The following is an 11424-nucleotide window of genomic DNA, read 5'->3' on the forward strand; positions in this document are numbered from 1 at the left end:
ATCGAGAGAAATGAAAGAGCGGTCAAACGACCTTTCCAAATTGTTGCAACTCGCAGATGAGTTTTAATTGAAGTCACCTTCAACTAAAAACTCATCAAAAAGGTTCAGCCCGCCACACAGAATTCAATTCAATTCGGACTTTGTTTAACAAAAAAACGCTCGTGCTGAGACGAGGGAGTGATGGGTCCGGTTTAATGAAATCTACAGCAGTGCTGGAATGTCCGGTGCGACAATCCTTAACCCAATTGTAGGGTCCGGTCATCGGAAACCATCCTCAACCCTTAACCCGATTGTAGAGTCGTAATCCTTAACCCGATTGGGGAGTCGAACCTTACGACGACCCTTAACCCGATTGAAGAGTCGAACCTTACGATGACCCTTAACCCGACCGACTGTAGAGTCGGGCGATTAGAACCTTACAATGAGCCGATTAGAACCTTACAATGAGCCGACTCTACAATCGGGCGGGCGGGCATCTATTTTCACGCATACTCTATATATAGTCAACGATGCCGTGAATAACACAATATTCAGTTTCACCCTGTAATGTAAGCAGAAACTTGGAGCATCATGGCTGCAGTTTACTCTATTGCTGTCTTGCCCAATGGCACCAATATATCAGCATCAGCATCTCATAATGGTAAGTTTGATATATTGTAAAATTCGAATTCGGCATTTTATTAAAATGTTTTCTGTTGTAGGCGCTCTCATTTTATGCAAATAATTTTGGAAATGGTTCAGTAGATGGAACAATCAAAGGGCAACTTCTTTTGGTTGCGAGGCACAAGGATTTATGTAGCTTGAAAGCCAATTGTGATGGAGGAAAAATATTTGGCGTCCGGTGGAATAAAACCCAAAGAACTGGAGACACCTCTATGATGTTACCAAAATCTCCCTTCACATTCACAAGTGAGTGCTCTGCTGCTTTCCTCTATTTTGAACTCCAACTGTGTAGCTTTGGCATTATTTATTTATTTATTTATGATGGATGGAATAAGTTCGTGAGAGCATAAAAGGTGAATCCGTATTGTTAAAGCTCAGCAATTTAATGTTTTATTCGTTTTTTCAAAATTATATGAAAAAATAATTTTTTGCATAATATATGAAAAAATAGTTTAGGCAAACATTTTATTTTTAAAACTCACAATATATGAAAAAACAGATTAGGCATACTATCTATATACCACTTTTTTAACGAATTTTTACAACGGAATGCTAAGATGTTAAAATGGAAAAATTATCAAATATAAATATAAAAATGAGAACAGGCTTTTTTCGTACTGCAAAAAAAATTATAAAAATGGGAAAATATACTTTTTTTTAATTAATAAATTCAAATTTAAATAATTTTATATCTATAAAATTTCAATTAAATATATCAAAATTTGTCAAGAAAACATGATTGGCTGCAACTGGATTTCCCGAAACTGTAATTATCTCTTCGATAACACATTTCTATTGGCCGAATTTTCTCAAGAAAACATGCATATTGGTTGAATGTAGGTAGTAACTGGAGCCGTGTTATAGTCGGTACGAGGTGCAGAACTACAAACGTCCGGGCGAGGGCTTTTACAGAGGAGCAAGAAGCCCTAGTTACAAAATCATGGAATGCCATGAAATCAAATGCTGCCGAACTAGGGTTTACGTTCTTTCTGAGGTAATTTTGTATTAGCAATCGCGGCAATCTGTGTGTTCCCTTCAACAAATCTTCTTCCATAAAACAATAAAACGCCATTGATTAATGCAAAACGTTTATTTGGTTACAAGAGTGTTTGAGATTGCGCCTTCAGCCAAACGGCTATTCTCGTTTTTACATGATACTGACGTCCCAATCGAAAAGAATGCAAAGCTCAAGGCGCATGCTATCACAGTTTTCAAAATGGTAAGACTTATTCCAGTTTTCAAAATAGTAAGTTTATTAAGATTATTGTCAATGAGTGTAGGATCGAAGAAGCACTCCTAAACATATATTAATTATTGTTGTAACTGTTTCTGTTTTGCATATGTTTCTTCATTACAGTACCTGTGCAATATATACACTGTACAAAAAAAAACATCGCATGGATCTATTGCACAGACACAGCAGTAAAGAAATAAAACCACAAACGAAAAGTTCAGGAGGGCTTCTTACATGCAGAGACAAATTCTTTCTTTGCATCTAAGAAGCACTGCAGCAAGAACAAATATATGTTCAACAGTGCTTCAGAGTCTGTCACTGCACCTAAGAAGCTTTGTTGAAAGGATGCTAATTCTTAGTAATTGTTTATGTCTCTGCATTTGTTTCTTGACTACTGTATCCTTGTATTATATCTTTACCTTTGTTGGGATCGTGTTTCCTTTTTTTCACACTTCAGTCATGGCATATGACTGGCTTTGATCAACTTTAAGTAGATATAGACCCGAATGTATAATACAACAACATGTACTCTTCTCTCTGGTATAAAGTAGGGATAACAACATAAAATCTTCATGAATCTTACTGTTATGATATTGCAGACTTGTGAATCTGCCGTTGCACTACGAGAGAAAGGAACGGCAACATTCTCAGAATCAAACGTCAAGGACATGGGGAAGCTTCATTTTAAATATGGAGTACTTGATGAACATTTTGATGTAAGTGCAGAGCAAAATCTCATGAAGGGTTTTTTCGTAAAGAATGATATTTTTGTTAAGTTAGAGTAAAGACTAAGAGAAACTTAAATTATAGCAACAAATTTGTCTCTTAAGGTACGTCCCTAGAATGCTTAGAATATACTGAAATTTGCAAGAGTTCGTGAAGTTTAATGACATCAGCGTTCGACTCTGCATGAAATGGACAGATTTTGGCCGTGCAGCTAAATGGCCTCTAAATGCTGATGATTTGTTTTGATCTCAATCTTTTGCAGGTTGCTAAATTCTGCTTGCTCGAGACTATTAAGGATGCTGTTCCGGACATGTGGTCTCTAGAAATGAAAACTGCCTGGGATGAAGCCTATACCCAATTGGTTGAAGCTATCAAAAGCGAAATGAAGACTGTGCAACCCTGAGTGCCCTGATTTTGTTGCTGAGTATTGACAAAGTGTTGGCAACTAATCCCTAGGCGGTATTTAGGATATTCGATTATGACGTTTCAAGAGATGATATAAGTCTATTTCTTGATAACCTGAAGACCTTGTGGAAAGATATTATTAGTTGATCATAACCAGTAATAGACCTGAATGTCTGAAATGGTTGTCATTGAGATCTATGAGAAGTATTTAAGAACCCTAATAACCATAATTGGCTCCTATCAGCTATACATAACGCCCTCGGTCATTGTTCTAAGATCCCTCCGTAGATTTTACACCTGTTATACAGTCCTGAAAATAAGGAGGTACATTTGCACCCAGCTTTCCATAAATTGCATCAGATTCAATTTTTGGGGAAAACCCCTGCAGATTGTAAAGAGTTTTACTCATATAGATTGGGTTAATAATCTTATTGTCCTTAATTACAGTTCTATGAACAATCATGTCACGGAATATTGGGCTGGTAATGCTATTGCTCTTAGTTATTTGAATTATTTTCCATCTTATGAATTTATTTGCAATTCCATCTGATGAATCTATATGCAATTTAGTAAAAGTTGATTTCTTAATACACTTAAAACCTGGTTGTCAACCATTTTAGTAAATAATTTAACATCTATTGTAACCACAATATACTTGAGAATTGATTATTTATCATTTAACTAAATCAACTAATATATTATGGTCCATAATCAATTCTATTATTATTCTTCATAATTAATAATAAAAAAAAAATCTTCCATTTTTCTTTAAGTTAAATTTTAATTCTTTTAATCGCATTACATATATTTAATTTTAAATATTAAAATTATATCTTCACCATAAAAACATTCATTTTCCAGTGCATAAGTGAATTTTTTCTTTACTTTATTAATTTTAGCACTTGCATCTTTGATCGGTCTCAAATGAAAACCATTAGTAAAAAATACTTAAAACGCTTATAAAAAAAATGTAATTTTATAATTTTTTTTAAATAAGGAAATTACAATTTTGTTTTCCAGCAAAAGTGGGAGAAAACATTAACGATGAAAATCTCTCATACATGCTTTTATTACAATGGTTAAAGAAAGTAGAATGTCTTTTACATGCTTAGAAGAAATGACCAATAATCAACAAAAATGAATTAGGGACCTACTGTTATATTGAAAGGGACCTAGTTACGCATAGTTTAGTACCAAAAGCTAAAATATTAGGGTAAAAGTTGACGATGCAAGAATGTCTATTATATGCAGAGAAGAAATGTCCGATAAGCAATAAAAACAAGCGCCGGAGGCAGCGGTAGTCCATGCCGGCCATGTCAAAGGAGAAACCTTGTCGGCGAACTCAAAGTTAAATTTGTGTTAAATTTGTGTCATATGGGTATATTCTTAAATTCGATTTAGAGTTTTTTGCCATCATAACATCGCTTCTCTCTGTGCTCTGATCCCTATGATGTTGGGTATTTTTGATGGGAAAAATACCAAAAACCAAGATTCAAACACAGAGAGTCAATGCTCTGTTTTACTTAACTCCAGGATCTTTTTGTGCACAGGAAGACTTAAAAAAATTTCACTGAGAGACAGAGTATTTCACCACCATAAAAAACATTTCTATTAAAAAACTGATACAAACTTCATCCTCTTTTACTGAGAAGGATTTACCACTGTAAAATCCTTTTTACATTCACTGCTGTGAAAAACAACTTACTGCTGTAATAAAAATTTACATATGCATTCAAAAATGCGCTCCACCATTTTCTTTATGCACTGCTGTGCAAATCCACACATGGTTTTTCTTACACCTCTGTTCTACAAAAATGCCATACAAAACATTGCAATCCTGTTCTTGTCTTTTTACACAGTGCTGTGCATATATCCACTGGTTCTCTCTCGCTGCTGCGAACACGAGTTACAATTTTCTTCCCGTGTGCAACAACCATATAATAAAAGTCAACACACAAAACATATATACCAACTCCCTTTTTTTTGTATTACGTTTTATAAAAAAAATGACCATACCTATCTTTAAATGCTCCATACCTTTTACATAAAAAAAACTTACGTGCTATATAAAAAACATATATTGAAACGTGCCCATACCCATATTTAAAAGGGCCACCTAAATCTACGTATCAATATTAAATTCCATAACTCTTCTTCTACGGCGGTCAAACTCAAAAATTTAATCCACGCAAGCCTTTTAATGCACCTCGTATGCAGCTTTGGTGGATCAACGGTGGAGAGCGATGGAGTAAATCCGACGGTGGAGAAAGATATCGGAAACCCATTTTCTGCAGAGCTTTAGCTTCCGAGATTCTTACGTTGGCTTACGTCAGGGGTGAACCACGTGTCAGCGCCAAATTTTCTCGGGTTCAAACATTCGGAAAATCCCTTTGCCAGAAACTGTCCCGAGAACTCTCCGGCGGGTCTGCTAAACGTTTTCTGGCATTGGTCCGGCTGCGTAGTTGGAAATTAGATTTCAACACTCCCATTTAATTTCAACTACTGGGCATTCTGTCATACCCAGACACTTCCTCAAAAATTCAAAGCTCTTCTGATCCAGTGGCTTTGTCAAGATGTCTGCTACCTGTTCTTGAGTCCTGCAATGTTCTAGGACAATTTCTCCATTGTTCACCAATTCTCTGATGTAGTGAAATCTTGTATCAATGTGTTTCGTTCTCTTATGAAACACTGAATTCTTTGACAATGTAATAGCTGAGCTATTGTCACAAAAGATCACTGTCGCTTTTGCCTGCTCTTGGCCTAAGCTTCTCAACATTCTTCTCATCCATACTGCTTGACATGCTGCTGCTGTAGCTGCCACATATTCAGCCTCTGCTGTAGACAATGCTACAATGGACTGCTTCTTAGAAGCCCATGAAATGGCTCCTGAACCCATATTAAATACATAACCGGAAGTGCTCTTCTGATCATCTACACTTCCAGCCCAATCACTGTTAGTGTATCCAACCAAATCTGAATGTTCTGAGGCATGATATAAAATTCCAAACATTTTGGTACCTTTGACATACCTCAAAGTTCTCTTTGCTACCTGCCAATGTGCCTCCTTTGGCCTCTCCATAAATCTGGAAATCAAGCTAACAGCATACATTAAATCAGGTCTAGTTGCTGTTAAATACATAAGGCTGCCCACAATGCTTTTATACAAGCTAGGATCAAAATCCTTGTTGCTGTCCTCTCTGCTGAGCTTTAATCCCATCACTGTGGGAGTGATTGCTGCCTTGCATTCTTCCATATTAAATCTGCCCAAAACTTGATTTACATATCTTGCTTGAGATATAAAAATTCCTTTTTCATTTTGATCTACTTCTATGCCTAAGAAGTATCTCAACAAACCCATGTCAGTCATTTCAAATTCATCCTTCATGACTGATTTAAAATTCTCAATAAGATAAATATCATTTCCAGTAAAAATAACATCATCTACATACAAGACAACAATTAAAATTTTACCATCCTTTTCCTTCATGTAGACTATGGGTTCTCCTTCACATTTGTCAAATTCATTATCCAATAGATATGAATCTATCCTGTTGTACCATGCTCTTGGCGCTTGCTTCAGCCCATAAAGAGCTTTCTTCAATTTGCACACTTTGTGTTCTTCACCTTTCTTCTCATATCCGAGAGGCTGTTCCACATAGACCTCTTCCATTAACACTCCATTTAGGAATGTTGAATTCACATCCATTTGGTAGACTTTCCATTTGTTTTGAGCTGCTATGGACAGCACTACTCTCACAGTTTCCATTCTTGCAACCGGTGCGAAAGTCTCCTCATAATCTCTCCCATACTGCTGCTTGTACCCTTTGACAACCAGCCTTGCCTTGTGCCTTTCTATCTTGCTTTCAGCATTGCTCTTGGTCTTATAGACCCATTTCACACCAATGACTTCTTTGTCTTTTGGTAGCTCAACCAAATCCCATGTTTTGTTTCTCTCTATGGCATTCATCTCCTCATCCATAGCTTCTATCCATTTCCTATCTTTAATTGCATCTTCGAAATGAATAGGATCATCAACATGACAATACAAGGCAAATAAGGAATTCATTCCTTCATCATAAATGTCACTTAGATTTCTAAATTTCTTACCTCTTTCACTTGGTGTGCAAGTGCTTGAAGATGCACTTGAATTTCCTCCTTGTGGTGTGCTTGGAGAAGCACTTTCATTTGTCCTCAATGGTGTCCCTTGTTGTCCTTGTGTTGGCGCTGTTGTTTGGGGATGTATTTTAGCCACCTCCTCTTCATCTTCATCATGAGACAAACAGTTTTTAATATTCACTGTTTTCTCTATGCTTCCATCCCAAGCTTCCTCTTCAATGAATTGAACATCTCTGCTGACGAAAAACTTCTTGGTAGATGGGATGTACAGCCTGTAGGCTTTGGATTCATCACTGTATCCAATGAAGATGCATTTCTCCCCTTTGCTGTCCAACTTCCTCCTTAGCTGATCTGGTATGTGTGCATAGGCCACACACCCAAAAACTCTCATGTGGGTGACTCCTTGCTTTCTCCCACTCCATGCCTCTTCTGGCACTTTGTTCAAGACTGCTTTTGTAGGACACCTGTTCAATATATAAACTGCACAATGTACAGCTTCAGCCCAATACTCATTTGGCAAATTCTTTGCCTTCAACATGCTCCTTGCCATCTCCATGATAGTTCTGTTCTTTCTTTCAGCAACTCCATTTTGCTGTGGGGTGTACCGAGTTGTAAACTGTTTATGAATTCCATTTTCTCTACAAAACTTTAGGAATTCATTGGAGATATACTCACCTCCTCTATCAGTTCTCAATACTTTTATGTGCAGCCCGCTTTGGTTCTCCACAAGTGCTTTGAAGTTTTGGAATTTCTCAAAGACTTCACTTTTGTTCTTGAGGAAATATATCCAAGTCTTTCTTGTAAAATCATCAATGAATGTCAAGAAATATAGGCTGCCAGCTAATGATGGAGCTTGCATTGGTCCACACAAATCTGAGTGGATAATCTCTAAGGGTGTCTTTGCCCTTATGCTTTTCCCTGATGGAAAACTTTCTCTATGTTGTTTGCCTAATATACAACCTTCACAAAGGCTGTCCGGCTTCTCTATCAATGGTAATCCCTTTACCATTCCTTTTCTGCTCAATAAGTTTAGGCCTCCAAAATTTAGATGCTCGAATCTCAAGTGCCATAACCAGTTCTCATCCTTTGGCACACTTTGGAAGGCCTCTTGGGTGACTGCTGCCGTTTCCCTTTTGTTCTTCATGTCTGCCCTGATCCGGAGAGGGAACATCTTGTTCCTTGTCATCTTCACTTCAGCAATGCATCTTTTGCTGGGTGGTATATCCATGATGGTGCATACATCATTTTTAAAGAAAACATTGTACCCCTTATGGACAAGCTGTCCAATACTCAAGAGATTACATCTCATTCCGGGGACATAGTATACATCTGCTATGGTTTTCCTTTCTCCTTGCTTTGTAAATATTTTTACCTCCCCTTTTCCCATAACAGACACTTTACTATCAGTTCCTAGTGTGACCTCTGATTTCAAATTCTGATTTAAGGCTGAAAAGAGGGCTATATTCCCTGTCATATGGTTGCTGCAACCTGAGTCTAAAAACCATATGTCCTCACTATGTGTTTCAGCCATGTTACAAGCTAACAGGACATTTTCTTGACTGTTGTTTTCTCTTGTAACATTTGCATTTTGTCTGTTGTTCTTATCATGTTGTTTCTTTCTACAATCACTAGCATAATGTCCATACTTTTTTATCATACCTTTGTCCTTGAGCCTGATACTGATCTCTTTGTTGGCTGCTGCCTTGCCCTTGGTTTTGATTTGGATTGCTGCCTCTTCCTTGTGCATTTGATGGGCTGTTCCTTCCACCTCTGTTCTGGCTTCTGCCTCTTCCTCTTCGGTTTCCTCTTCCTTGACTTCTTCCTCTTCCAAAGGACATCTGGGTCTTGAAGGCTTGCTCAAGAGATGAGTTTTCATTCCTACTCAACCTCTACTCATGTGTTATCAGTGATGCATGTAGCTCATCAACTGAATAGTTTGAGAGATCCTTTGTCTCTTCAATGGTGGTGACTATGGCATCAAACCTTGAGGGTAAGACCCTCAATATTTTATCCACAATCCTTTTGTCTTCAATGGTTTCTCCATGAGTTCTCATTTGTGTGATTACACCAATCACATGAGTGAAGAATGAGTCAATGTTATCTGACTCCTTCATGTTCAAGTTCTCAAAATCCTTTCTCAGCAATTGTAGTTTTGTTGTCTTCACTCTCTCCATGCCTTGATAGGTTGTCTTAAGGGTTTCCCATTCTTCATTGGATGTCTTAGCTGCTGCTAACCTTGGAAATATACTTTGGTCTACTGCTAGATACAACATCACACGGGCTTTTGAATCCTTCTTCCTATTACTCTTCAGCTGATCCTTCTCTCCCTGAGTTAATGCATTGAACTCAGTTTCATCTACTGGTTCTTCAAAACCATCTTCAACTATTTCCCATAAGTCTTGGGAAGCAAGCAAGGCTTTCATATTTATTGACCAGTAGTCATAGTTCTTCCCATTAAACTGTGGGAGTTGGGTATTAAACATACCCATACCAGTGCTTGTGCTGGCCATTCCTTGACTGTGTATTTAAAAAAAAACTGACTGTTTCTTTCAGCAGCAACACAAAGAAAAAACTTTGAGAAATACCTGAACCCTTCGTTGTCTGAGTCTTCTGTCTGCCTGAGAAGTTTTGCTGCAGCAACAACCTTCTCCCTTCAGCTTCTTTAACTTCTTTAAAGAGCCTGAACCTGCTCCGATACCACTGTTGGGTATTTTTGATGGGAAAAATACCAAAAACCAAGATTCAAACACACAGAGGCAATGCTCTGTTTTACTTAACTCCAGGATCTTTTTGTGCACAGGAAGACTTAAAAAAATTTCACTGAGAGACAGAGTATTTCACCACCATAAAAAACATTTCTATTAAAAAACTGATACAAACTTCATCCTCTTTTACTGAGAGGGATTTACCACTGTAAAATCCTTTTTACATTCATTGCTGTGAAAAACAACTTACTGCTGTAATAAAAATTTACATATGCATTCAAAAATGCGCTCCACCATTTTCTTTATGCACTGCTGTGCAAATCCACACATGGTTTTTCTTACACCTCTGTTCTACAAAAATGCCACACAAAACATTGCAAACCTGTTCTTGTCTTCTTACACACTGCTGTGCATACATCCACTGGTTCTCTCTCGCTGCTGCGAACACGAGTTACAATTTTCTTCCCGTGTGCAACAACCATATAATAAAAGTCAACACACAAAACATATATACGAGCTCCCTTTTTTTTGTATTACGTTTTATAAAAAAAACGACCATACCTATCTTTAAATGCTCCATACCTTTTACATAAAAAAACTTACGTGCTATATAAAAAAACATATATTGAAACGTGCCCATACCCATATTTAAAAGGGCCACCTAAATCTACGTATCAATATTAAATTCCATAACTCTTCTTCTACGGCGGTCAAACTCAAAAATTTAATCCACGCAAGCCTTTTAATGCACCTCGTATGCAGCTTTGGTGGATCAATGGTGGAGAGCGATGGAGTAAATCCGACGGTGGAGAAAGATATCGAAAACCCATTTTCTGCAGAGCTTTAGCTTCCGAGATTCTTACGTTGGCTTACGTCAGGGGTGAACCACGTGTCAGCGCCAAATTTTCTCGGGTTCAAACATTCGGAAAATCCCTTTGCCGGAAACTTGCCCGAGAACTCTCCGACGGGTCTGCTGAACATTTTCTGGCGTTGGTCTAGCTGCGTAGTTGGAAATTAGATTTCAACATGTGAAAAAGAGCTCTGACGTCTCATACACTGAATCTGACTGTTTTTTCTTTTCAAAATTGCGGCGCTAACTTTCAAACGATAATAATAGCTTTTAAAAGTTGATATAATGTTGGTCTTATCATCCAAGTCTGAATTTGTTTCAGCCATTAAATGATTAACATGGAATTTAACCTTCATCATCATTAATCAAATTTTGTGAATTATTTTAATGTGTCGATATTCTTGGAATGAAAAAAATATAAAATAGAAAATGTCAGACAATAAAATATAAAATATTCAGGGGAGAAAGAAGAATTTTTGTCTAGATTATTGTTATCATCTACTAAAACAGAATATGGCAAAACATGTGAAATGACATCCACTAAATACATATTCTCTTTTGGGTATTCATGGGAAGAAAAATTCTCATTCTCTGTGTGCTGTAACAGGCATATCAGAGTGTCTTGAATGGGGGAGTAAATTGCACAGTATATAGTGCTATATTCTTCCTATATTCTTTTGGGAGATTTGGAGATGGACGGACAACATTATTTTCGAAGATTATAG

The 11424-nt window shown here is 37.2% G+C and overlaps 1 protein-coding gene across 2 annotated transcripts; it reads left to right on the forward strand.

The window, feature by feature from the left end:
- Nucleotides 1-522: 522 nt before the first annotated feature.
- LOC149191193 (anaerobic nitrite reductase Glb1-1-like) lies at nucleotides 523-3474 on the forward strand. 2 transcript variants are annotated; one of them, XM_089413535.1, is made up of 6 exons: nucleotides 523-640; nucleotides 745-909; nucleotides 1504-1657; nucleotides 1768-1882; nucleotides 2497-2613; nucleotides 2886-3474. In XM_089413535.1, the coding sequence occupies exons 1-6, from the start codon at nucleotides 571-573 to the stop codon at nucleotides 3024-3026; spliced, it is 762 nt and encodes a 253-aa protein (XP_089269661.1). In that variant the 5' UTR covers nucleotides 523-570; the 3' UTR covers nucleotides 3027-3474. The 2 variants fall into 2 exon arrangements, with proteins under 2 accessions (XP_089269661.1, XP_089269660.1); XM_089413534.1 differs by having other exon boundaries at nucleotides 535-640; nucleotides 742-909.
- Nucleotides 3475-11424: the final 7950 nt, after the last annotated feature.

This window comes from Pinus tabuliformis, chromosome 3_1 (genome assembly GCF_031772625.1).
Source record: "Pinus tabuliformis cultivar Carrire ecotype Pingquan chromosome 3_1, CPIR1, whole genome shotgun sequence".
Taxonomy (NCBI): Eukaryota; Viridiplantae; Streptophyta; class Pinopsida; order Pinales; family Pinaceae; genus Pinus; species Pinus tabuliformis.

Coding starts and splice junctions, on each gene's coding strand:
- LOC149191193 (XM_089413534.1), top strand. CDS start 571: ATGGCTGCAGTTTACTCTATTGCTGTCTTGCCCAATGGCACCAATATA. Junction 641..741: donor AGCATCAGCATCTCATAATG/GTAAGTTTGATA, acceptor GAAATGGTTCAG/TAGATGGAACAATCAAAGGG. Junction 1,883..2,496: donor CTATCACAGTTTTCAAAATG/GTAAGACTTATT, acceptor ATGATATTGCAG/ACTTGTGAATCTGCCGTTGC.